Source organism: Pollachius pollachius (assembly GCF_949987615.1).
Source record: "Pollachius pollachius genome assembly, chromosome: 9".
NCBI lineage: Eukaryota > Metazoa > Chordata > Actinopteri > Gadiformes > Gadidae > Pollachius > Pollachius pollachius.
Genome location: NC_136942.1, coordinates 24,079,917 through 24,107,122, shown reverse-complemented (window position 1 = coordinate 24,107,122; position 27,206 = coordinate 24,079,917). Strand labels below are relative to the sequence as shown.

At 46.0% G+C, this 27,206-nt stretch overlaps 2 protein-coding genes across 5 annotated transcripts in view; both read left to right on the top strand.

Moving 5' to 3' along the window:
- The window catches only part of pik3c2a (phosphatidylinositol-4-phosphate 3-kinase, catalytic subunit type 2 alpha), a 77,984-nt gene extending 56,995 nt beyond the window's left edge, over window positions 1-20,989 (top strand). For 3 of the 4 annotated variants that reach the window (XM_079743312.1, XM_079743313.1, XM_079743315.1), the window contains 18 exons: window positions 590-781; window positions 1,097-1,190; window positions 1,666-1,760; window positions 2,290-2,470; window positions 4,926-5,030; window positions 5,117-5,209; window positions 5,293-5,422; window positions 6,492-6,628; window positions 8,677-8,846; window positions 9,908-10,064; window positions 10,543-10,652; window positions 12,498-12,705; window positions 14,289-14,413; window positions 15,143-15,260; window positions 17,686-17,767; window positions 18,179-18,285; window positions 18,436-18,561; window positions 19,076-20,989. In XM_079743312.1, coding sequence (XP_079599438.1) covers window positions 590-781; window positions 1,097-1,190; window positions 1,666-1,760; window positions 2,290-2,470; window positions 4,926-5,030; window positions 5,117-5,209; window positions 5,293-5,422; window positions 6,492-6,628; window positions 8,677-8,846; window positions 9,908-10,064; window positions 10,543-10,652; window positions 12,498-12,705; window positions 14,289-14,413; window positions 15,143-15,260; window positions 17,686-17,767; window positions 18,179-18,285; window positions 18,436-18,561; window positions 19,076-19,258 — 2,413 coding nt within the window. In that variant the 3' untranslated portion in view covers window positions 19,259-20,989. Of the gene's footprint in view, window positions 1-589; window positions 782-1,096; window positions 1,191-1,665; window positions 1,761-2,289; window positions 2,471-4,925; window positions 5,031-5,116; window positions 5,210-5,292; window positions 5,423-6,491; window positions 6,629-8,676; window positions 8,847-9,907; window positions 10,065-10,542; window positions 10,653-12,497; window positions 12,706-14,288; window positions 14,414-15,142; window positions 15,283-15,370; window positions 17,663-17,685; window positions 17,768-18,178; window positions 18,286-18,435; window positions 18,562-19,075 lie in introns of those variants that run through there. The other variant, XM_079743314.1, reaches the window with a different exon arrangement.
- Window positions 20,990-23,309: 2,320 nt separating this feature from the next.
- Window positions 23,310-26,740, top strand: rps13 (ribosomal protein S13). Its single transcript, XM_079743152.1, has 6 exons — window positions 23,310-23,379; window positions 23,916-23,964; window positions 24,048-24,126; window positions 25,091-25,260; window positions 26,162-26,262; window positions 26,673-26,740. Exons 1-6 carry the CDS (start codon window positions 23,357-23,359, stop codon window positions 26,704-26,706), a joined length of 456 nt encoding a protein of 151 aa, XP_079599278.1. The 5' UTR covers window positions 23,310-23,356; the 3' UTR covers window positions 26,707-26,740.
- The last annotated feature ends 466 nt before the right edge of the window (window positions 26,741-27,206 follow it).

Genomic DNA, 27,206 nt, shown 5'->3' with positions numbered 1-27,206 from the left:
CTGGCAGCTCCGCCGGACTCCCTGCCAGGCAGTCACATGGCACACTGACAAATTAGACATCTACTTTTGTATGGAATATCCCTGCTTCTGAAATGCGCGAACATCTCCGCCCAACACTAGTCCGCTGGTCCACAAAATGTTAGCTACGCTCTGATTGGAGGGAGGTGTGGATGCGGGAGCACCAGAGACCCAAAACAACACCCAAATCCCAGGAAATGGGTGGTTTTCATCCTTTTTGTTAAAGGATGTCCCCTTTAATAAATAAATAAATAAAACAGAATGATCACTAAGTGGCCATTGGTCGTAACCATGGGGCTACCACACCCCCCTGTCCCTAGAACTGTCAGCACTTTAATACTGTTTAATGACCTCACCCACTAATTATAGCGATACTACATTCCTATAGGCGGCCTTGTATACTTGCTTTAAGACCTGAAAACCATAGCCTATAGAAACGATTTAGCGGCATTTAGCAGCCGCAGACTGACCACGCCCCCCCACTGTAAACCCAGTTCCTCTAAGGCCTTCCCTCCCCATCCTTGACTCTTGAGGCCCCTGTGTCTCCACCTGTCCGTCTTCTGTCCACCAGGCTGAAGAGGGCAGACTACCAGCTGCTCTGGGACCAGCGGCTGTACTGCAGGCGGGACCATCCCAACAGCCTGCCGAAGGTGTTGGGGGGGGCGCCCAGCTGGGACTGGGCCAGTCTGGCTCACATCCATTCCCTGCTGCGCCTTTGGGCCCCGCTGGCCCCCGTCACAGCGCTGGAGCTGCTCCACGCTAAGTACTGCGGTCACTAACTAGGATTAGCATGGGCACCTGGGGGCCGATATGACGGCATCTAGTGAAGTTAACAAATGAGTAGTGAGAGGCATCTTAAGATGTGTGTGTTTGTGTGTGAGTGTCATCTTAAGACGTGTGTGTGTTTGTGTGAGAGTCATCTTATGGTGTGTGTTTGTGTGAGAGAGTGTCATCTTAAGATGTGTGTTTGTATGTGAGAGTGTCATCTTAAGATGTGTGTTTGTGTGTGAAAGTGTCATCTTAGGATGTGTGTTTGTGTGTGAGAGTTTCATCTCAAGGTGTGTGTTATTGCTATCAGGTTTGCAGACACTGAGGTGAGACGTGTTGCTGTGGGGTGGATAGAAGTGAGCACAGATGATGAGCTAGCTGACTACCTGCCTCAGTTAGTACAGGTAATGAATACAGGCACTATACCTCCCACTGGGATTCATCACTCTACCTCCCACTGGGATCCATCACTCACTAACTCTCCACTCTCAAATATAAACTAAACCGATCATTTCTATGAGGAATGTAGTTATTTATTTTAGTAACCAGAAATAAGTACATTTTCACGTGCAGAAACAGTCAATTAAGATCCACTCAGAGTCGCTTAGCTCTGAGAGAACCTGTACTTCCATGGCCCATGTTTGGCAGACTGATTTAACAAACGCTTTTCATCTAAAGCTACTTCACGTTGCTGGGATCAAACTCTGAACATTTTGCCTTGGAGCAGACCCTCTTTGCCAACACGCTATCTTGTTCAGTCGGCTTTCTAGTCGCTCATCCATTTCAATTTTCTTATTGTCTTGCTCTGTTGTCTCTCTCTGAATGTCTCTCTGTTTAATGTCTCTCTCGATCTCTGTCCCTGTCTCTCTCCCCCGGTAGGCGCTGAAGTTTGAATGTCATCTGAAGAATGCGCTAGTCATGGCATTGCTGTCCAGAGCCCAAGGAAACATCAATATCGCCCACTATCTCTACTGGTGGGTAGTGAGAAGGCCCTCTAGGAGACCTCTTGTTCACTATCTCTACTGGTGGGTAGTGAGAAGGCCCTCTAGGATCCATGTCTCACAATATGATGTCGGAGCCAAAGTGGCCACCCCAGGGCTCTGTAAACCTCTATCTACCAATGCACTACATGGATTGTAAATCTCCAAGGCCACATGACACTAGATTTTGAGAAGGAGCAGTATTCCATATGTGGCAGAGTTTGGTAGGCATGGTAAAATGTAATTTGTATGCCTTAAAATCTAAATGAACACTAAACATGTTTCCAAATAAACAGCAAAATCCACCTTCAAAAGCCCCTTTAAGGCCCAGACTTGCTGGAGGGAGGCCGTGGTTCAGATCGCCTACTTCAAACTAATGCGTCCCGTTAGTCTTTTTAAATGTAGACTTGAAATGGATGGAGGTTCTTTTGCCATCTCAGACCCTGAGCGGTGTCCCAGCCTCTCCTGTCTATGTGGACGTCAGTCTCTCACCGTGAAGCCTTGTGTCTGCTGCCCCCTGCAGGCTGCTGAGGGACGCTCTGGAGGACCAGGCCTGGAGCCGGCGCTACGAGCAGGTGCTGGGGGCCCTGATGTGTCTTTGTGGGGCGGGGCTGAGGGCCGAGCTCGACAGGCAGACCAGCCTGGTCAACCTGCTAGCGGGCGTGGCTGAGAGGGTCCGACAGGCGGGGGGCTCTGCGCGCCAGGTGAGTGCGGTGTGTGTGTACGTGTGTACTACGGTGCACACCACATGGTACAGCCAAGCTATGCATCTTAAAGTCAACAACAGAGTATGGTTGGTTTTGTTCTTTGTATTTAAGCCATTCAATTATTATTACAGCAAATGCATTTTGCCAATCCCTGAGGCTGTGAACTGATGATCAATAGTGAACTGATGGCCAATAGTGAACTGAACTGATGGCCAATAGTGAACTGATGGTCAATGGTGAACTGATGGTCAATGGTGAACTGATGGTCAATGGTGAACTGATGGTCAATGGTGAACTGATGGTCAATGGTGAACTGATGATCAATAGTGAACTGATGGTCAATAGTGAACTGATGGTCAATAGTGAACTGATGGTCAATGGTGAACTGATGGTCAATGGTGAACTGATGGTCAATGGTGAACTGATGGTCAACAGTGAACTGATGATCAATAGTGAACTGATGGTCAATAGTGAACTGATGGTCAATGGTGAACTGATGGTCAATGGTGAACTGATATTCAATGGTGAACTGATGGTCAATGGTGAACTGATGGTCAATAGTGAACTGAACTGATGGCCAATAGTGAACTGATGGTCAATGGTGAACTGATGGTCAATGGTGAACTGATGGTCAATGGTGAACTGATGGTCAATAGTGAACTGATGGTCAATAGTGAACTGATGTTCAATAATGAACTGATGGTCAATAGTGAACTGATGGTCAATGGTGAACTGATGGTCAATAGTGAAGTGAACTGATGGTCAATAGTGAACTGATGGTCAATAGTGAACTGATGGTCAATAGTTAACTGATGATCAATAGTGAACTGATGGTCAATAGTGAACTGATGGTCAATAGTGAACTGATGGTCAATAGTGAACTGATGGTCAATAGTGAACTGATGGCCAATAGTGAACTGATGGTCAATGGTGAACTGATGGTCAATAGTGAACTGATGGTCAATGGTGAACTGAACTGATGGCCAATAGTGAACTGATGGTCAATGGTGAACTGAACTGATGGCCAATAGTGAACTGATGGTCAATGGTGAACTGATGGTCAATAGTGAACTGATGGTCAATGGTGAACTGATGGTCAATGGTGAACTGATGGTAAATAGTGAACTGATGATCAATAGTGAACTGATGGTCAATAGTTAACTGATGATCAATAGTGAACTGATGGTCAATAGTGAACTGATGGTCAATAGTGAACTGATGTTCAATAATGAACTGATGGTCAATAGTGAACTGATGGTCAATAGTGAAGTGAACTGATGGTCAATAGTGAACTGATGGTCAATGGGGAACTGATGATCAATAGTGAACTGATGGTCAATAGTGAACTGATGGTCAATGGTGAACTGATGGTCAATAGTCAACTGATGTTCAATGGTGAACTGATGGTCAATGGTGAACTGATGGTCAATAGTGAACTGATGTTCAATGGTGAACTGCTATTCAATATTGAACTGATGATCAAAAGTCAACTGATGTTCAATAGAGTGAGCTGATGTTCAATAGAGTGAGCTGATGTTCAATAGAGTGAGCTGATGTTCAATAGAGTGAGCTGATGTTCAATAGCGAACTGATGGTCAATAGTGTACTGGTGAGCAATAGAGTGAATTGATGATCATTTGTGAACTGATGAACAATAGTGAACTGAGGATCAATAGTTTGATTAGATATTATTTTAAAGTATCACAGAATGAAAAATTATAGTTAACTTGGTTACAGAAACAACAAAACAAAATATCTTGTGTGCTAATGAGAAGTATCAATTCTAATAATTATAAGAACAAGGAAAAATATAAATGAACAAATTCCACCGTCTCAATTCAAAGAACCAGTGCTATAAGAGCTTAGCGTAGAGGATCTGTTTACCACACCCTGTAAAGCTAGACCTTCAACAGAGTAGATGAGACTGTTTTACAGAGCAATGGCGGCGCCATCTGCTGCCAAAACAGCAGATGACACACAATAGAATCAGGGTGCATTCTGGGAGGTTGTTAATAGTAGGGGTAAGGAGGATCAACTCCCAGCACCCTTTGTAAAAAATGCCTGTTAAATATAAAAGGATGCCATGTAAAATCTTCCATAAGATCCACTTTGGATGTGAGGGTCTGAGGGTCTGGTGGGAGGGTCTGAGGGTCTGGTGGGAGGGTCTGAGGGTCTGGTGGGAGGGTCTGGTGGGAGGGTCTGAGGGTCTGGTGGGAGGGTCTGAGGGTCTGGTGGGAGGGTCTGAGGGTCTGGTGGGAGGGTCTGAGGGTCTGGTGGGAGGGTCTGAGGGTCTGGTGGGAGGGTCAGAGGGTCTGGTGGGAGGGTCTGAGGGTCTGGTGGGAGGGTCTGGTGGGAGGGTCTGGTGGGAGGGTCTGAGGGTCTGGTGGGAGGGTCTGAGGGTCTGGTGGGAGGGTCTGGTGGGACGGTCTGACATGGTCTGATGTGTGTGTAGGTGGCACTCCAGGAGGGATTGGAGAACGTCCAGACCTTCTTCCAGAGGAACAGCTGTCGCCTGCCCCTCAGCCCCAGCCTTGTGGCCAAGGAGCTCAACATCAAGGTACACACAGACACAGCCGCTGATCTGCACGGAACAGGGAGTCAAGAGTGGAACCAGTTTGATTAAGTGCTTGTGTATGCATGCAGGCCTGCTCCTTCTTCAACTCCAACGCTGTTCCGTTGAAGTTGGCCCTGGTCAACGCAGACCCTCTGGGAGAAGAGATCAATGTCATGTATAAGGTAACGGTGACATCCAGGATGACCCCTGACCTCAGACAGTCAGGATGACTGACCCCTAACAGTCTGGTTAACCTGTGCGTCAGGTGGGGGAGGACCTGAGGCAGGACATGCTGGCCCTCCAGATGATTCGCATCATGGACCGCATCTGGCTGCAGGAGGGCCTGGACCTGCGCATGGTCAACTTCAAATGCATCTCTACTGGCAAAGACAAAGGTACCGCGCCCCAGACCATCCAGAGACCAGGGTTCTGTGGTTTAGACCCTCCTTCACGGCCGTCCTCCCAGTAGGTGCTGTAAGGACATACAAACTACTACTGTATGGCAATAAGGCACCCATTGCAGTGATACAGAGTACGATTCCTTTTTGGGGATATATGTAATTTATTTATTTTATCGTCTGCATTCAATTTGACTGAAACTATTGGCTACTATAGGCTACTATTGGCCTTGTATATTATAATATAGACTCATATAATTTACCATAATTAATCCATCATGAACTCAATCTGCTGCCGGTTTCTGGAGAGGGAGAGTTCTGTTCTGTCTGATTGTGCACCGTATTCACATCGCATAAAGAGACTGTAGAAATGGACAGATTAACAACTAGAAATACATGTGAACCATGAGATTCAGAGTCTAGAACGTGTTTCAATAGAGCTGAACGGCAGAAATGCATTCCTGACTTGCGGAGAATCCTGTTTTCAAGCTCATATGACAGCAGCTGTTGAGACTAGTATCATTCTAGACTCAAGGTCTAGAATGTGCTCTACTCAGGAAAGAAACACACAACCAATGACCACAGTCATTTATGTAAGCTAAGCATAACACAGCAAATTACAGAAGACTTCAAAGAAGTCAATCCCCAACCCAAATACAAATTATAAAATTGTCCTTCCAGAAGTCAAGCAATGTTTTGGTATCACAAATTTATCACCCCATTCTCCCAGTGTGTCACGCCTTTAGCACCCCATCCTCCCAATGTATCACGTCTTTAGTAGCCCGTCCTCCCAGTGTATCACTAATTTATCACCCATTCTCCCATTTATCACCCAGTCACCCCATCCTCCCAATGTATCACTCCTTTAGCACCCCATCCTCCCAGTGTATCACTCCTTTAGCACCCCATCCTCCCAATGTATCACTCCTTTAGCACCCCATCCTCCCAGTGTATCACTCCTTTAGCACCCCATCCTCCCAGTGGATGCCTGGTGTTTGATAAAGCGTACACTACATGGACACAGAAGAGGAGGGGATCACATGATGAGAGTGTGTTCTCCCCTCAGGCATGGTGGAGCTGGTGCCGTCCTCAGACACCCTGAGGAAAATCCAGGTGGAGTATGGAGTCACCGGCTCCTTCAAGGACAAGCCCCTGGCTGAGTGGCTCCGCAAGTACAACCCTGCGGAAGACGAGTACGACAAGGTACATGGTACAGCCTGTCTAAACCTGTACTGTTATAACCATACTGTAGCCTTCCACTGTTATAACCATACTGTAGCCTTCCACTGTTATAACCATACTGTAGCCTTCCACTGTTATAACCATACTGTAGCCTTCCACTGTTATAACCATCCTGTAGCCTTCCACTGTTATAACCATCCTGTAGCCTTCCACTGTTATAACCATACTGTAGCCTTCCACTGTTATAACCATCCTGTAGCCTTCCACTGTTATAACCATCCTGTAGCCTTCCACTGTTATAACCATCCTTTACTCTTTCACTGTTATAACTGTACTGTACTCTTTCACTGTTATAACCATACTGTAGCCTTCCACTGTTATAACCATCCTGTAGCCTTCCGCTGTTATAACCATACTGTAGCCTTCCACTGTTATAACCATACTGTAGCCTTCCACTGTTATAACCATCCTGTAGCCTTCCGCTGTTATAACCATCCTGTAGCCTTCCACTGTTATAACCATCCTTTACTCTTTCACTGTTATAACTGTACTGTACTCTTTCACTGTTATAACCATACTGTAGCCTTCCACTGTTATAACCATACTGTTTCTATCTACTGATAGGAACAGGTTGGAAATGAATGAACCCAAGTTTTCCTTGTGTGTTCTTTTATGTATTCTTGTGCAAAGTGCTAGTGCTTCTGTCCATTTTCATAAAGCTTTGCACGATGTACAAACCACCTTTTTGGTTTTTAAGATTAGTTCCCAAATACATTGCAAGTTGTCATAATATTGGAACTTAAATTTAAACTCTGTCGTAAGAGTCGGATTTGGCCCAGAACTTAAGGTGCATTTACGCCAAACGCAAAGCAAACTTTTGGCATGGCCCACTTAAATACAAAGTCAATTCAAAGACGAACAACGAAAAATTGACCTTATTCGCTCCGGTTTAAACTAACATGAAGCCTGTCAGCGTTGATTCTGTCTGCGTCACTCCGTCCTGAAGTCCTGAGCCCCTAAAGCCTCATGCGGCTCCTGCAGGAGGCCGGGAGGTTCAGGGTCGTGTTGCTAGCCCCCACGGCGTTGGGTTCTCCCACGTCCACCACCAGTACAGAGCCGCTGGTTTTCTGACCAGGCTGGTGGACAGAAAACATTTAAAATTGTTTTTTCTTTTGGTGTAAACATGGCTTCAGGACTACTTGGGATATTGAAGTGTCTTTATGAAGCATGTTTCAAATAAGAGTTAACTGATTTTACCATTTAGAAATGACTTATGTCCTACTGGTAGCCCTACTGGTAGCCCTACTGGTAGACCTACTGGTAGCCCTACTGGTAGACCTACTGGTAGACAATTACAATTACAATTAGGGCATTTAGTAGACGCTTTTATCCAAAGCGACTTACATCGGTTAATATACACATTGACACACCGACGGCAGAGTCAACCATGCAAGGCGACAGCCAGCTCGTCAGGAGCAGTTAGGGTTAAGTGTCTTGCTCAGGGACACATCAACAATCAGCTAGGAGGAGCTGGGGATCGAACTAGCGACCTTTCGGTTACAAGGCAACCAGTAGACCTACTGGTAGCCCTACTGGTAGACCTACTGGTAGCCCTACTGGTAGACCTACTGGTGGACCTACTGGTAGCCCTACTGGTAGCCCTACTGGTAGTCCTACTGGTGGACCTACTGGTAGACCTACTGGTAGACCTACTGGTGGACCTACTGGTAGACCTACTGGTAGCCCTACTGGTACACCTACTGGTAGCCCTGCTGCTAGCCCTACTGGTAGACCTGAAGCCCTACTGGCAGCCCTACTGGTAGACCTGAAGCCCTACTGGTAGACCTACTGGTAGACCTGAAGCCCTACTGGCAGCCCTACTGGCAGCCCTACTGGTAGACCCGGTAGCCCTACTGGCAGCCCTACTGGTAGACCCGGTAGCCCTACTGGTAGCCTGAGGACAGTGCATGGTCCACACACGTCCTCACATGCATCCCATTCTTCTTTTATCAATGCTGTAGTTCAGTTACAGAGCAGGTAAGACAGTGAACATGTCCTCTGTCTTCCAGGCCTCAGAGAACTTCATCTACTCGTGTGCTGGCTGCTGCGTGGCCACCTATGTGCTCGGCATCTGTGACCGCCACAACGACAACATCATGCTGCGCTCCTCCGGACACATGTTCCACATCGACTTCGGCAAGTTCCTGGGCCACGCCCAGATGTTCGGGAGCTTCAAGAGGTGAGGCTCGCTGAGGTCTGACCACGGACCAGGAGGGGGCGCTGGGTGCTTTGACCTTATGAGGGGAAATCCAACCAGAAACATTGATTAAGTTACTGCAACTACTAGTGGTGCAACGGTTCACGGGTATCCCGGGTATCCACGGGTATCCCGTGATCCGTACGGATCAACCCTCACGGTTCGGGACGCAAGTGATCCGCCGATCGGCTGATTAAAAAAAAAGAGTTGTGCGTTCACGTGATCAGCTCATGTTTAAAGGACAATTCCGGTATTTACAACATCATCAAGTATCGTAGCGAAATACAGTTTCTGTTGTGTTTTATTTGGCGTTCAGTAAATCCACTTGAAACGGAAACCGGAACCGGACATGTTTATGTTTGGTTGTAGTCTTTTTGCTCGGTTCTCTGTATCAACAGTAGGGCTAGAACCGAGCGAAAAGACTACAACCAGCCCCCCTTGCAATGAACAATGAGTCTTCCAACCGAAATCAATGGATTTACAAAATGCCAAATAAAACACGACAGAAATTGTATTTCGCTACCATACTTGATGAAAAAAAGAAGATGAGGATGTCTGCATTGCCTGGGGAGAGTGCAGACTCTAAACTCTCCCCAGGCAATGCATCCTGAATGTAAAGTTGTAAATCCAGGGTTAGGGTTTATTTACTATCCATGTTAAAAGGAAGAAGGAATAATGCCTCAGATTGCAATTTTTTAAAATATTGACTATGCTTAAAGGAAGCAGGATTATTACCTAATTTTTCACTTTATTTTGTTTTTACACATTTGAAGATTTTATTTAAAGTCACATTTGTCTTGTTATCTTTTTTGTTGTTGTTGATCCGAAAATGATCCGACCCGTGACTCAAAAACCGTGACACGATGTGAACCATGAGTTTTGTGATCCGTTGCACCCCTAGCAACTACCAAACTAAGGTCTGAGGCAGGGTTGAAATATATGACAGGTACATGAACATTAACCCAAGGAGTTGTTCATCTCCCTGGTGAATCACTGGACTAGCTGAGCATGAATGAATGGGGGTCCTGATCTTTGACCCTCAGAGACCGCGCCCCCTTCGTTCTGACCTCCGACATGGCCTACGTCATCAACGGGGGGGAGCGGCCCACCAGCCGCTTCCAGCTGTTTGTGGACCTCTGCTCTCAGGCCTACAACCTGATCCGCAAGCACTCAGGCCTCTTCCTCAACCTGCTGTCGCTGGTACGCATGCACGCACACACACTACAGCAGGGAGCTGTTTTACACTCTAACTCACGCTCTTTAAAAAGTGGAAGGTGGTAAATGAAGGATCAATATAATAATTACATTGTCAGTGGAATCTCAATGATGTGCAGTGTTAAACAGTTTAAAGATACTTGTGAAATGGGTTGTTTTGTGTTAAAGTTATCAAGGCGGTTAGAGCCGTAGTGATGACGGTGTGAGGCCCAGTCAGCGGGCACTGGTTATACTGGCTGGTTATACTGGGGCTGGGTGGTGCACCGTGCATGGTGTTATGCAGCCTGTTAAGTACACAACGCGATGGTGTTTCAGGGTCCAGTGGTGTCCTGCACCCGGCCAGCAGTACCTTAGCTCAGAACCACTGGTGCACATTCATAGTTTGGATTCATCCTAATAGTGTGTGTGTGTGTGCTCAGTCTACCATGTATGAAGCGTACTGAGTGTGTTTCATCTGCACCAGATGACCTCCTCCGGCCTCCCAGAGCTGAGTGGCTCTCAGGACCTGAAGTACGTGTTTGATGCTCTGCAGCCCCACACCACCGATGCTGAGGCCACCATCTTCTTCACCAGGTCAGTGAGGCTGTTCTGCTCTCAAATGATGTCTTCATTAATATAATTAAATTAAGAAAATACATACATATAGCACGGTATCTCTCTGGTCTCTGGTCTCAGGGGGGAGGGAGTGACAGAGAGACCATCGATGCAGAGTGAGAAGTTCTGGGAGGTGGGGAGGATGGATTTTGGGCCGAAGATGATAATTTCAGTTTTATTGCCGTTAAGATGAGGAAGTTGTGGTTCATCCAGGTTTTGATGTCAGTGAGGCAGTTGGTGAGGACAGCAGGAGTAATGACTGGTGGTGATGTACTGTTGGGTATCGTCGGCGTAGCATATATTGTACGTCCTAATGACTCATTTGTTCAACTTTCAATGTACCCAAGTTGTGGCTTCACTTTCTAATCACATGCCTGTATAAGATTCAAGGAGATAAGATGGATCCGAGCCACTATCGAGGACTTTCTATCACTGCTACATGCTCCAAGATTTTTGAGGCATAATAGTTGAGTGGTTAAGACCAACTAGAGCAATGTCCACCGATGTGATTTTTGTTGTGAAAATGTTATCGACAATCACGAGGGGGAACAATTCTGCTGTTTTATCGATCCAAAAGCAGCGTATGACTGGATTGATCGAGGTACGGCCTTCAATATCCTAGAAATGCGTACCTGAGCAAAAACGCTTGTCATGTTACTGAAATGTACAGTGGAGGAAATAATTACTTGATCCTCACTGATTTTGCAAGTTTGCCCACTGACAAAGAATTTAACAGTCTGTCATTTTAATGCTAGGTTTATTTATACAGTGAGAGGCAGAATATCAAATATCCCCTATCAAAACATTGCTCAGTAATTGGTGGAGAAACCCTTGAGGGCAAGTACAGAGACAGTTTCTTGAGGTTGATGACCAAGTTTGCACACATCTCAGGAAGAATTTTGTTCCCCTCTCAGGTTCCTCTGATAGGACTGTTCCCCTCTCAGGTTCCTCTGATAGAACTGTTCCCCTCTCAAGTTCCTCTGATAGAACTGTTCCCCTCTCAGGTTCATCTGAACTGTTCCCCTCTCAGGTTCCTCTGAACTGTTCCCCTCTCAAGTTCCTCTGATAGAACTGTTCCCCTCTCAAGTTCCTCTGATAGAACTGTTCCCCTCTCAGGTTCCTCTGATAGAACTGTTCCCCTCTCAGGTTCCTCTGAACTGTTCCCCTCTCAGGTTCCTCTGATAGAACTGTTCCCCTCTCAGGTTCCTCTGATAGAACTGTTCCCCTCTCAGGTTCCTCTGGTAGAACTGTTCCCCTCTCAGGTTCATCTGGTAGAACTGTTCCCCTCTCAGGTTCCTCTGATAGAACTGTTCCCCTCTCAGGTTCCTCTGATAGAACTGTTCCCCTCTCAGGTTCCTCTGATAGAACTGTTCCCCTCTCAGGTTCCTCTGGTAGAACTGTTCCCCTCTCAGGTTCCTCTGAACTGTTCCCCTCTCAGGTTCCTCTGATAGGACTGTTCCCCTCTCGTGGTCTTCTTTCATCAAGTTTCATATCACTTCCTCTCTTCTTCACTTTTATATTATTTTCCAATCCAATCTACTTCAGGTCCTGAGTTGGAAATCATCATTGGTATCGATTAGGTTTGGTTAGGTTTTAATAATAATAAAGGTCTAAAAGATCCAGTTCATGTATGTGTTTACCCAAAAAAAATTAACAAATTGATTATCGAATGTCGAGCTCAACTCGTCAGAGCATGGCTTAAATACCTCCTCTGTCAGGGGTTGGATTACTACTGGGGCTCCCATGCTGTATGCAATAATGCACTCTGTCTCTGTCTCTCTGTCTCCCTGTCTGTCTCTTTGTCCCTCTCTCTCTCTCCTCCAGGTTGATTGAGTCCAGTCTGGGCAGCATGGCCACCAAGTTTAACTTCTTCATCCATAATCTGGCCCAGCTGCGTTTCTCTGGTCTGCCTGCTAGCGACGAGCCCATCCTGAGCTTCTCTCCGCGGACCTACAGCCTGAAGCAGGACGGGCGGGTGCTGCATGCCTCCATCTTCTCCTTCCAGAAGAGATACAGCCCTGACAAGCACTACGTGAGTCAGGCTGGTATTGGGACTACCTGCCCTGTGTCCTCTGGTCTGGAGAGTCAGGCTGGTTATGGGACTACCTGCCCTATGTCCTCTGGTCTGGAGAGTCAGGCTGGTTATGGGACTACCTGCCCTATGTCCTCTGGTCTGGAGAGTCAGGCTGGTTATGGGACTACCTGCCCTATGTCCTCTGGTCTGGAGAGTCAGGCTGGTATTGGGACTACCTGCCCTATGTCCTCTGGTCTGGAGAGTCAGGCTGGTTATGGGACTACCTGCCCTGTGTCCTCTGGTCTGGAGAGTCAGGCTGGTTATGGTACTACCTGCCCTATGTCCTCTGGTCTGGAGAGTCAGGCTGGTTATGGGACTACCTGCCCTATGTCCTCTGGTCTGGAGAGTCAGGCTGGTTATGGGACTACCTGCCCTATGTCCTCTGGTCTAGATTCAGGCTGGTTATGGGACTACCTGCCCTATGTCCTCTGGTCTGGAGAGAAACTGGTATGATCTAAGTGAGATCTGACCAATCCGGTCTGCTCTTGAAATCGAAGAAAAAGCTGATAGGATAATATTAAGTGACTATGTATGATCAATATTGAACAAAAATCAATGTTAGACTCAGGTATTTATATGATCAATATTCCAATCAAATCACACGGCTGCATGCTGTTCTCTGTACAAACTGGCTCAGTAAGAATAACACCTTATGGACCGTCAGTCAACCCCCACTCAGTAATAATAACACCTTATGGACCGTCAGTCAACCCCCACTCAGTAATAATAACACCTTATGGACCGTCAGTCAACCCCCACTCAGTAATAATAACACCTTATGGACCGTCAGTCAACCCCACTCAGTAATAATAACACCTTATGGACCGTCAGTCAACCCCCACTCAGTAATAATAACACCTTATGGACCGTCAGTCAACCCCCACTCAGTAATAATAACACCTTATGGACCGTCAGTCAACCCCCACTCAGTAATAATAACACCTATGGACCATCAGTCAACCCCCACTCAGTAATAATAACACCTATGGACCATCAGTCTTAAGGTGCGTTCACACCAACAAAAAATGAAGTCAAAGTCAATGCAAAGACTCGTTTATAGGCGTGAATTGATGAATGGCGCAGCGCGAACAACCTGGTTCACGTGGATTTCGCGTGATTCTACTCAAGCAAACACTTCGTTCAAGTTGAGATATTTGAACACGTGATGCTTTGTGGTGACGCCACTCAGCGCTCACTCCCTGATGTCCCGAGTAAAGCACAGCAAGGAGGAGAAAGGGATTGTTGCCGTTTGTGGACTCCCAGAGCGCTATATCTATATAATATTTAGTGTCTATATAATATAATGTTTAGTATCACGGCCAGAAGCTGTGTGCGTCTCCGGATGATATTATGAACCCCAAACGACTGTGATGGGTTCTCGTCTCTGGTACTTCCACAAGTAAAGACTCGTAGTGGTGGTTATTGCGGCCATGGTTGACAAGGAATTGCGCGGTCAAACTTGTGCAAATCCCTAAACCAGTTGTTCGCCCAACTAAACTTTGCGTGACCAATGTAGTTTTGTGCTGGTTGTTCTCCTTCAGACCTACGTGGTTAGGCTCCTGAGGGAGGGGCAGAGCCAGCCCCAGTTCGTTTTCCGCACTTTCGACGAGTTCCAGGAGCTCCACAGCAAGCTCAGCATCCTGTTCCCCCTCTGGAAGCTGCCCAGGTGAGACCCCAACCCCTCCTCCCCCCAGGTGAGACCCCCAGGTGAGACCCCAACCCCTCCTCCCCAGGTGAGACCCCCAGGTGAGACCCCAACCCCTCCTCCCCCCAGGTGAGACCCCCAGGTGAGACCCCAACCCCTCCTCCCCAGGTGAGACCCCCAGGTGAGACCCCAACCCCTCCTCCCCCCAGGTGAGACCCCCAGGTGAGACCCCCAGGTGAGACCCCAACCCCTCCTCCCAGGTGAGACCCCCAGGTGAGACCCCAACCCCTCCTCCCCCCAGGTGAGACCCCAACCCCTCCTCCCAGGTGAGACCCCCAGGTGAGACCCCAACCCCTCCTCTCCCCGGACCCCCAGGCGGCCACTAGACCACCTGGATTGGGGAGCAGTGTCAAAGTCATCACATGATCGATTTAACCCTTTGTTTATTGGTCGCTGACCTGACTCAAGGAGTGTCCAATGAGAATAAAGTAGAAACCCCATTACTGTAAAGCCCTCAATCACAGGGCCCAATGATGCTGTCTGTCTGTCCCCACTCTGTGTGGTCACCTCCCAGTGCTGTCTGTCTGTCCCCACTCTGTGTGGTCACCTCCCAGTGCTGGCTGTCTGTCCCCACTCTGTCTGGTAACCTCCCAGTGCTGTCTGTCTGTCCCCACTCTGTGTGGTCACCTCCCAGTGCTGTCTGTCTGTCCCCACTCTGTGTGGTAACCTCCCAGTGCTGTCTGTCTTTAGCTTCCCAAACAAAATGGTGCTGGGCCGAACGCACATCAAGGAGGTGGCGTCCAAGAGGAAACTGGAGCTCAACAACTACGTCCACAACCTGCTGAGGAGCTCCACAGAGGTCACCCAGGTGAGCGTCAGGGGTCACCCAGGTGAGGGTCAGGGGTCACCCAGGTGAGGGTCAGGGGTCACCCAGGTGAGCGTCAGGGGTCACCCAGGTGAGCGTCAGGGGTCACCCAGGTGAGGGTCAGGGGTCAGGGTCCTCCCGTGTTATATATGTGGTAAGAGAAACTTAACAGGTTTGAAAAGTTAGCTGTTAGCTAGCATGGCAATGCTACGGAGCGAAGCTTTGAGATAAGGGGAGTGAATTAACTTAAACTAAGAAAGTATATATATTTTAAATGTATAAGAAGTTCTACAGAAGTTCATCATGGCCGTATAACCTATTGAGACACCAACCCACACACCAGTGGTCTGTGTCTACAGATGATCAAATCTTACTACTATAACAGCCAGCCTGTCGCACCAGCTGTTCAAGTTACTCATGTGCGCATGTGCCAAACAGCCTGCAGCTCACACACACACACAGCACACGCAAACGCATACATACACCACAAGCACACACACACCGCATGCACACACCACACACACACGCACAAACATACATGGAATCACACACACACAGACACATACACACACCGTACGTCAAGACAAAGGCAGCAACACACTCGCCGAGCTAAGGCGTTATGTTTTTAAACATAACTGCTCCGCCAATGACACACGCGCACTGGTAAGAACACACACGCACACACCGCAGCGACACCCGCCCAGGTAAGACATTATGTTTGTAAACATAACGGCTCCGCCGTCGACGAACACTCCCAGGTAAGACGTTCTGTTTATAGACTGTAGGAATTGCGATAAAAGAAGGGAAGAGACAATTTCTTACCTCGACAAGCAACGGCGGGTCGTTCATTTTGTCATATAAAAACTGTTAAATTCTAACATCGCACTGACCGGCATATCAACACTGAAGTCAGTGAGAGACAGTGTCCCTATAACACAAAACGAAAACGTGTCAATGAAACAGTATCTTGAATTAGTCCACCACAAGACTACACTTTGTTGCTCAAACTTGCTCAAAAAAATATTTCTCTCCTCCTTGAGCCTCCCAAATGTCTTGCGATATTGATATCCCCCTGCGGACTGTTGTAGTTTTATTTTTGTTATGTTTTGTGTGTATGCTATGTGTGACTGTAGGCTACTGCTGCCTGTCTTGGCCAGGACACTGGAAGAGATGTTTAATCTCAATGATGGTTATTATTTTCAACTAACCAATAGCAGTTGCCTTGCAATTTAAAATGTCAATGCACTTTTCATCCCTGAATAACAGTAAAATCTATTTAATAATTGATTTGCATGCATAGTATACTATACTTTCCATTGAACAATTACCCCTGTTACCATAAATTGACTAATTTTATAATGTAATCAAATGCTCACACACTAGCTGCTTTTAGACACAACTGTAGGTACTGCCGTATGTGTGAACAACATATCCTGACATTTGTACCCTGAAAATCTCCTGAATAATACTACCCCTGAGGTAGTATTTTCTCTCTAGGAAATTTAAATTACCTTATATGTGAATGAGGAGTAGAAAATCACACTTTTCTCACACTTCAGTGGGCGTGTTGATGGCGCTTCTGTATTTCATTGAGTGGCCCCCTAAATGATAATCAGCCTGTTGCCTTTTGTTCGCTGAATGGTTAAAAAATATGTAAATGTTCACACTGCTTTTAACAAATGACTCACACTGAGTCATTTGTGGTGAATGAATGTTATACATTGTAAAATGATAGGCAAAATGTTATTATATTATGCGTTCAGAAATTTGTTAAATTATCGACTGGGGTTTCGACATTATTGCTATGGGTTTAATTACAACTAGAGGTTGAGTGCGCGCAAAAACTCTAGTATGTTTAATAGCATGATCCAACAGTCGATCGCTAGGAGGACCGGGTTTTAAGAACAAAGATTCAGCTGCGTTTTTTTCTTTTTTCCACGTGACGGAGGTTTTTGGGCCAGAAGCCAGAGATTTTACCTCCACTTCCAGAGGGAGCTCTTCAAAACGCAGCCTTACTGCGTCATGTGGACGGGCAAAACCCCAGCTTCTGAGACACGCTGCAGTAGAAAGCCGTTGTCACAGACTTCTTCAGTTCTTTTACATATTTGATCAGAAAGTTAAATCACCCCCTACTGGCCTGGCATGCTTACTACACCCTTCTTACTACACCCTTCTCACTACACCCTTCTCACTACACCCTTCTCAGTACACCCTTCTTACTACACCCTTTTTACTACACCCTCCTCACTCGACAAGGGTAGTTCTGAAAACGTCCTGTGGATTCATAACTTTATTGAAAATGCAATGGAAACCGAAAACCCCCAGCGTTGTGTGGGCGGGGCAGGGGGCAGAACCTGGAGAGGTTCCGTGGCGTCTGATTGGCTCCCCCTCAATGTTTTTCATATGGTCCCTTGATGTCTCTCGACAGTGTGACCTCATCTACACCTTCTACCACCCGGTCGCCCATGACGACAAGACAGAAGGTGTGGAGGCCACGCCCAAAGCTCCAGGTATGTGTTACCTGATGGAATCATGTGGGGGCCGTTGGTGTACCTTATCCTTCATATCTTCATCAGAACACAGGCATATCATGATGTTAGTTATGGGTTATCAGAACACAGGCATATCATGATGTTAGTTATGAGTTATCAGTCTGGGCCGTGCTGTCAGACCGCTCTGATGAAGCAGGCTGCTTTCATTTGATCTGAGTTTACAAAGGATATTTTCAAATGAAGCAGTTGATTAGTTTAGTTGATTCATTTGCACAATGAAAGAATACAATAAAAGAGCATATTAAAAATGATCAAGAATTGAAAAGAAGCTCCAGACGTCAGCCAGCTGGGCTGGTAAGACTCCAGAGGAACGGCCCCTTGGAGACCCACTGGAGTCTGGAGGCTCTAACATTGTCTGTCCGGTTCCAGAGCCCCCCCCCAGTCCAACAGGTGGTCGGGTGGAAGGAGAGGTGAAGGTCTCTGTGTCCTACAGGAACAGCAACCTCTTCATCATGGTCATGCACATCAGAGACCTGGTACGTGCACTGCCCACCTCAGACCTTCTGTCCAACGGCTCTTCTTTACTGGTGCTTTTCTGTCCAAGTTCTCGTATTGTCTTGTGTAGGAAGATGAGCAGTAGCAATCTATCCATACTTCTCCTACTACCAGTGATGTTGTGTCTTCAGGTTTCTGAGGACGGGACAGATCCAAACCCCTACGTGAAGACCTACCTGCTCCCTGACCCTCACAAGACATCCAAACGCAAGACCAAGATAACAAGGAAGACAAGGAATCCAACCTTCAATGAGATGGTACACACGACACTGAGCAGTTTGATACTTAGTGCATGGTATAAGTCTGGGACCTATATGTAGTTGGTTCTTCTCCAGAGCCTGTGTTCCTTCATGTTGTTGGTTCTTCTCCACAGCCTGTGTTCCTTCATGTTGTTGGTTCTTCTCCACAGCCTGTGTTCCTTCATGTAGTTGGTTCTTCTCCACAGCCTGTGTTCCTTCATGTTGTTGGTTCTTCTCCACAGCCTGTGTTCCTTCATGTTGTTGGTTCTTCTCCACAGCCTGTGTTCCTTCATGTAGTTGGTTCTTCTCCACAGCCTGTGTTCCTTCATGTAGTTGGTTCTTCTCCACAGCCTGTGTTCCTTCATGTTGTTGGTTCTTCTCCACAGCCTGTGTTCCTTCATGTTGTTGGTTCTTCTCCACAGCCTGTGTTCCTTCATGTTGTTGGTTCTTCTCCACAACCTGTGTTCCTTCATGTTGTTGGTTCTTCTCCACAGCCTGTGTTCCTTCATATAGTTGGTTCTTCTCTCCACAGCTGGTCTACAGCGGCTACAGTAAGGAGACCCTGGGTCTTCGGGAGCTTCAGCTCAGTGTGCTGAGCGCCGAGTCGCTGCGGGAGAACTTCTTCCTGGGTGGCATCACGCTCCGACTCAAAGAATTTGACCTTAGCAAGGAGACGGTCAAGTGGCACAAGCTCACCGCTGTCCCCTACTTCTAGACCCCTCCTTCTAGACCCCTACTTCTAGACCCCTACTTCTAGACCCCTCCTTCTAGACCCCTCCTTCTAGACCCCTCCTTCTAGACCCCTCCTTCTAGACCCCTCCTTCTAGACCCCTCCTTCTAGACCCCTCCTTCTAGACCCCTCTCCTGACCCCTCCTTCTAGACCCCTCCTTCTAGACCCCTCCTTCTAGACCCCTACTTCTAGACCCCTCCTTCTAGACCCCTCTCCTGACCCCTCCTTCTAGATCCCCTCACGGGTCACTTCCTGGGGACGGCGTGCACACTTCTGTCTTCAAAAATCAAAGCTCCCATAGACGGGCCCTCAGAGGGGGACAGCTCCTACAGATGGCCCTCAGAGGGGGACAGCTCCTACAGACGGGCCCTCAGAGGGGGACAGCTCCTACAGACGGGCCCTCAGAGGGGGACAGCTCCTACAGACGGGCCCTCAGAGAGGGACAGCTCCTACAGATGGGCCCTCAGAGGGGGACAGCTCCTACAGACGGGCCCTCAGAGAGGGACAGCTCCTACAGACGGCCCTCAGAGGGGGACAGCTCCTACAGACGGCCCTCAGAAGGGGACAGCTCCAACAGACCGGCCCTCAGAGGGGGACAGCTCCTACAGACGGGCCCTCAGAGGGGGACAGCTCCTACAGATGGGCCCTCAGAGGGGGACAGCTCCTACAGACGGCCCTCAGAGGGGGACAGCTCCCAACCATCACTCCTTTGTTTCACTCCATCTTTTATTATGCCTCCCTTTTCTCCCCCTTTTATCAGACTAATCGAAACAGTTTGTGACGAACAATCTCTCTCACCGTCTTGCTCTTTTCTAAACGATAACAGAGCTGTAATGTTTGTACATTTTGACATTAGAGGACCAAACTTCTTCCTTCAGAAGAGTATATATAGATTGAGACATTTATTTTCCAGACCTTTGTAATCGACAGGATCCTTTTATCTACATAGACAAAAAGTGACCGGCATCCAGGTTTTGCAGGAGTGACGTCTCGGAACATTATTCCCACAAGACGAGACTGTACGTGGCCTTATTAATGCCTGGAATGTGCCAAATTGATTATTAAGGCTGGAAAATGAACAACTGTGCCTACAAAAATATGTTTTAACACTCAGAGATCCACTTGACTAAAGAGTCCAGTAGAAGATCTTAGTGAAGCCTTCAGCTACTAAAGCCTTGGGTGTTTCTCCATGAGGGCTTCAGAACTAGGATCTGCAATACGAATGGAGCCCGGATGAGGGGGGCAGCCCGGTCCGGTCATCCCAGGACCCTGGTGGGCGGGAGTGTTCACCTGTGAGCCCGGGGCCTCCACTGATACCTTAGTAACAGCTGAATAACATTTAGTTGACTGGTGAATTATCAGTGTTGGGCAAATTAGTTCAACTCGGTAGAAATCTTAAGTTAAACAAAAGGGAACAACTGCAATGGAGGCTGGTTGGCTATCCTCCTCTCCTGCAGCTAACGATAACTATGAAGATGTTTAATAAATAAAGTTAATTATCTGGAGGGAAAACCTTTTCTTATAAATAGAATATCTAAAAATACAGTTATGATTTAAGACACTTTGCTCACAGTATGAATAATGGTGATACACTATTAGAGACTGTATAAAGGAGTGTCTTAACATGGCCAGTTATTTATTCTTCATTGGTGATCTTTAACCTTATTGGATGATTGTTTACTATAATTCATCTACTCTAAAGAAAATTAAATGTATTTGGAACAAGATGTGTGTGGCTTAATTTTATTCTTTGTATTTTGAGTCGATCTTAAAGCCCTCCTGTTTGTCTGCAGCCTACCTTTCTGTCTGCAGCCCATCTGTCCAAAGCCTACCTGTCTCTCTGTAGCCTACCTGTCTCTCTGCAGCCTACCTGTCGCTCCAGCCTACCAGTCTTTCTGTAGCCAACCTGTATGTCTGAAGCCTACCTGTCTGCATCGTTAAGCAGGATGCTTCGGCCTTTCCTGCTCAATAACGTATATCTATAAATCTGTCATTTTCTATTGATAAATCCGTTAAATGATCAACTAACTGAGATGTGTTGATCATAGCACCTGATGATAGCATAGATGTCAACCTTTTTTGGATTGGTTATTAACAAGCTCCTTGAGTTAACTTCATATTTGCTGCTCTACTCGAGAAGAGAGTATAGAAGGTATATGTTAAATAACTAAAGTCATAATCAATAGAGCTGTTTTAGTATACAGATCAAGTCCAGTTTAGTTGTAAAGCCCTTGATAACATTATTAAAGGGCTTTGATCTTACTTTATGACCCCCCCCCCCCCCCCTTACCCTAGCCCTACAAATGGCAAAAAGAAAAGAGCCATCCCTCCTTCCAGGGAAGGTTGGGGATATATAGCAAACATTTAGAAAAGAGAATCTTCCATAGTGACGGCTTGGATGCTGAGGAGGCTGGTAGCGGCCCCAGTTAGCAACACTTAGACGGACAGCATTAGGGACACATGGTGGAGGGTGGACCAGGAACACGTAGTAGACCTCTCATCTCGTACCTGCTGCAGAGGTAGCTACTGCTGTCTCATAGTTTTGCTGTAATGAAAGCTGTACATCCGTTCAGGATTTATAGATTAATAGTACCACCTTAAACCTCACCTGGAGTTTGATGGTAGCCTTTTGAAGAAGAGAGGTTATGTGGTTGAATTGACTTTCTAATAAAATATGGTTATTGAGTAAAGTAATGTCTGCCATTATTACACAGCAATTATAAATGATAAAAACCCTAACCATAAAACCTGTTTGTAATTGTGTTGTTTTCATTTAAACTAGGCTTACTTGAGGATACTCAAGTTGAAATAGAAACAAAACATCATTACTAAGTAACAAAGTAGGTTTGTAATATGGTGTAGACCAGCGTTTCTCAACTGGTGGGTCGCGACCCAAAAGTGGGTCGCAGACTCATTTTGAATGGGTCGCGGAGTGTAGGAGAAGAAATAAAATAGCTAAAAATAGTTCCAGTGATAAGGCCATCTGATAAGAGATGAGATTTTAGGTTATTTTTAGTGAGCCGGATAATTTAGATCAGCTCACCAACAAGAGCCGGCTCTTTCGGCTCCCAAACAGCTCTTCAAATGACCACTTATACCTTTTATAATTCAGCCAAATGTAGCCCGTTTTGACATATGATTCCTATGTGTCGGCCTATATATCACTTCAATTACTAAGTTCAGCACTACCTATCTCTGCGAAAGTGGCTTCTCAACTTTGGTCCAGCTCAAGTCCAAGCAGAGGAAGGTTGGACGCTGGACAAGACCTGAGAGTAACTCTGTCAAACATCACCCCAGACTTTGAAACTCTTATCAGGAAAAAAGCACATCCCCAACTATCTCATAAGCTTCACTGAATGCTTGTTGAGTAAAAACAATTCGTTTACTAAGCCTACTTGAAGATTATATTTGTGTGATCAGTTATGATGTTCATCTTTTTCATATTCACCTAAATCAGCAGCACGCAGTATTGATTGACCAGTTTCTCATTGCTAGAGAGCTCTGTATGCGGGGATGAAAAAGGTTTTGTTTTTAAGTAAAAAAACATGATGACATTGTGTATGTGTGATAGTGTTTTAGAGAAATGAATTTGCTTGGTTTTAATAAAAATCGGTCGCGACATAATGACCATGAAAAATGTGGGTCCCAAGGCCAGATCAGTTGAGAACCACTGGTGTAGACAAGGGTGATGCCCATTTGCTACATAATGGAAACATCTACCGAGGGTCAAATAACCATTAAAAGGCATAATAAAAATGGGAACGAGTCTAGTTTGAGTCCCAGGTAAAGGTTGTGGCTTAGAAACACTCATCTATCTGAAGGCCAAGTTGATATTGATAACTTATATTGATAAATCCAACAAAGAGACTAATATGTCGGATAAAAAAATTCTGAAATAAGTGAATGATCGGTAACTCCATGGTGTTTAAGTGTTATGTTTAGTGATATATTTAATGTTATATCTTTGGTTCTAAACCGGAAAGCTAATAACTCCGCTTTCCGGTGTTCCTACGTCACTTCCGGTGCAAACGCAAAATAGCTCTTTCTGTCGCTTGAGCGGCCTCTCTTCCTCCAGCGCCATCATGGGTCGCATGCACGCTCCCGGGTAGGCGCTCCTTTAGACCAATCTATCTCCTTTTAAATCATTTTGACGTGTTCAGATGTTGACATATTGTACGGTAACACACCACGGTCCTTCGGTGAATCAAACGGAAGAGCTTGAAATCGTTATTGAGACAGAAATTGTGTTTTCTATATGCGGTCAGTCCGCTTCCACTTGAAAAGCTGCTGGTGGGTAGCTGCGGCTAACGCTAACACATGCTAACGCTGGAACATGTGGCGGAACTTTGGTTTCAATGACCGTAGTGTTACTATTCAATGTTGTCTACGTTCTCGTTAACTTGGGGTTGGATTATTTTAGGTTATGTTACACTTCTTGGTGTTAATCTGTAGATAGAAACTTATCTGTTCCCTGAACACGTTTAGGCTCCACGGAAAGGCCTCCGAAACTCCTACTGTCAGAGGAGTACTAAACCTAAAGGACTAAAACCTGCTATCCCAGAGGACTAAACCCTGTATGATCCTAGAGGAATAACCCTGTATGATCCTAGAGGAATAACCCTTGTTCTGTCCCCTCCTCAGAAAGGGCTTGTCCCAGTCTGCTCTGCCGTACAGGCGCAGTGTTCCTACTGTGAGTATCAACCTGTTCTCTATCCACACTGAACAAAGACCTGTTCATTCGATGGGCTAACCTAAACTTTCAATGCGTTCCAGTGGCTGAAACTAACATCGGACGATGTAAAGGAGCAGATCTTCAAGCTGGCCAAAAAGGGTCTGACTCCATCTCAGATCGGTGAGTAGACAGCATCACACGGCCACCGTAGCGTTGAGAATGTAAAATACAGGCGTAAGGGCCTCCTGCTGTGCCAGTTATTAACATGGCCCATGTTAATAACTATAACCGGACATGCTCATAAGCTACGGTTCAGTCATTTTGAACGCTGCTTGCATTAATGGAATAGCGCTTTGATGTCCAGTATCAGGACTTTTCTTTTCTGTAGCTTTGTGGTGTCATGGTGCTGCCCCTGGGTTCTGGTTCCTCCTGTTCTGAGGACCACCGCCTCATGCTGGCTGGCAATTACAAAATAACCTGCAATGTTGAACCAGCAAAACTTAATACTTCTCTCTAAAATATCCCTGCTATTAAAATGTATGATGGGAGATGATGCATGCTTCTGTCCTCAGACAGACAGATCTCAGAATAAGGTGATGCACAATTCACTGTCTCCCCTTACTTCCATAAGAGTGGAGATATGTCATTTGTGCTAGAGAAACTGGAGGTATATTAGCGGAGTGGCTTCACGGTGCCTCCTCTGCCAGTCCCCTTCGTACAGAACGACATGGAGCTGGACTTCATATTTGGATATTTTGCCATATTCTGCTCTACCGACTAAAAAACATTGGTTTACATTTAAATCATTTTTTGCCGTGGCTCAATATAACATGACCAAAGAAAAGTTCTCTAAACGTTTTCTGTGCATTAGTTAGATTTTTTTTTTTTGCCACAGTTTTTCACTGTCCTGCTCAAGTCGCAGTTAGCTGAAATTGTACTCGCTGGTCAATTATTGTGATGCAGGAATTGGCTGCAGCACACCACTTCATTTCATGTTGGGCATCTTGTCACAAAGTATCATAAAAGCAATGGTGTCTCGTGAATAACTGCAGCTGGTGTTGAAGGTCTCCGGAGTCTTCCCTGTGGACTGGTTGATATTGAGAGGACTGTTTCATATGGAGGTGTGACTGTTGTCTCCCCTCAGGTGTGATTCTGAGGGATTCCCATGGTGTGGCCCAGGTGCGTTTCGTCACAGGAAACAAGATCTTGAGGATCCTGAAGTCCAAGGGCCTGGCCCCTGACCTCCCAGAGGACCTCTACCACCTCATCAAGAAGGCTGTGGCAGTCAGGAAGCATCTTGAGAGGAACAGAAAGGTATATGATGTAGCCGGGCTCAAGAATAAAGCACTGCATTCCCTGATCACGTATCGGGAGTAACCAGCTGTATGCTGAACATTTGCATTCTTATCTGTATTAAGTGTCAACATTAACATATCTATAGTAGGGATGCATTTCTGGCAAAAATACTATTCAATATTCACTGAGAATTTGAATAATATTAGAAAATCGGTTAAACCCCCCACGCACCTCGGATACACGCACACACAATGACACGGAGAGGCTGCTATGATTGGTATGAAATCAATCTGTTTATTTCAACAACTGCCCCATCAACATTCAACATCGAAATGATTTCAACGTGGGCTTAGGCAGATAGGCCTACATGCACTGAAAACAGATCGCTATTTATTTATTTAAAATAGCGAATTCAATATAAATAGCGATTTCATTAGTGATTTCAATAATGTACATCTTGCTCATTGGGACTTTAAGGTTCAATAAATGTGCATCCACCTCACACACATTTAGAAAACCCAACCACAATGAGTTGTCATTCACCTAGACTTAAATTATTTGACCTGTGGAGGAAAATTAAGAGTGGCTGCCAAACATTTCTCTGATAACTGTTTGATTGCAGAACTATGATCTTACATGGTGAGTTGATGCACAATTCACTGTCTCCCCTTCCTTCCATAAGAGTGGAGATATGTCATTTGTGCTAGAGAAACTGGAGGTATATTAGCGGAGTGGCTTCACGGTGCCTCCTCCGCCAGTCCCCTTCGTACAGAACGACATGGAGCTGGACTTCATATTTGGACACTTTGCTATATTCTACTATTTTAGTGACAAAAAACATTGGTTTGCATTGAAGTTTCCTTTTGTCTTGGCTGAATGTCATTTCCTTGATGTTAACCGTTGAAGTGCTGTCTTCCAGGACAGGGATGCCAAGTTCCGACTCATTCTGGTGGAAAGCAGGATCCACAGGCTGGCCCGCTACTACAAGACCAAGAGAGTACTGGCCCCCAACTGGAAGTAGTACGTATTCTTACTTACGTATACTTGCTAGTACACGTAAGATTCTGACCAGGTGTAGACTTGGTGCACAATTCATTGTCTGCTCTTAAATGTATTAAGAGATGGGATATTTCTGTTGTGCGAGAAACACTGGAGGTAAATTAGCAGAGTGGCTGCTATGTGCCGGCTCTGCCAGTCCCCTTCGTACATCCGTTATATAGATATCACCTCCTCATTGGTGGCTTCTTTATTTCAAATGAGGTTAGACTATTTATCCTGTGAGGGCAATTCAGGAAATGCTGACAGGATTAAATGTAGTTGCTATAAAAGCGTAAGTATTGGATGGTAACTACTATAAGTGTCAACTGGCAGCCCGTTTGTTGAACATGTGTAGATTATTATTTTTAATGCCCATTCTTTTCTTTCAACAGCGAGTCCTCTACAGCTTCTGCTCTGGTGGCATAAACAATTTTTGGATCAATAAAAAAAATACATTCAATATTCTGTGTCATTCTTTTGACAGTTAAGGGAGTGTTTCATAGCATGTTGTGGTGGTATACAATGATCCTATTAGGGCGATTTGGCTTTCTATTTAATTTAAACGGATGAATTTCCCTATTGGGATTGAAGTCCAAACATTATTCACCGAATCGTTTGCAGCTAAATGAAACTGGCTGATGCAGGCTGAACCAAATCGTAAATGAAGAGCTTTAGGGAAGATAGGGGTGTGTTATCGCCATAGTTACGACCCACGGCAATTTAGGCCACTTCACTTTTTATTCCACGTTTAGGCCAGCGTTTTCGGTGTGGACTTCGATTGGGTATGCATGTCAGGCGGCTAGATGGTGCTGTGATACACTATCACACAACACCACCATGTCTGAGCGCATGCGTAGAATCTTCCTTCTCTTATCTGCGCCTCGAAAACCGAAACATAATTACAGATCCTTCTCCGTTCACTAATA

What these genes read in the sequence shown, in the direction of transcription:
- rps13 (XM_079743152.1), top strand. Translation starts at nt 23,357, where the DNA reads ATGGGTCGCATGCACGCTCCCGG. An exon ending in ACAGGCGCAGTGTTCCTACT is followed by an intron (nt 23,965 to 24,047) that starts GTGAGTATCAAC and finishes AATGCGTTCCAG; the next exon opens with TGGCTGAAACTAACATCGGA. An exon ending in ATCTTGAGAGGAACAGAAAG is followed by an intron (nt 25,261 to 26,161) that starts GTATATGATGTA and finishes GCTGTCTTCCAG; the next exon opens with GACAGGGATGCCAAGTTCCG.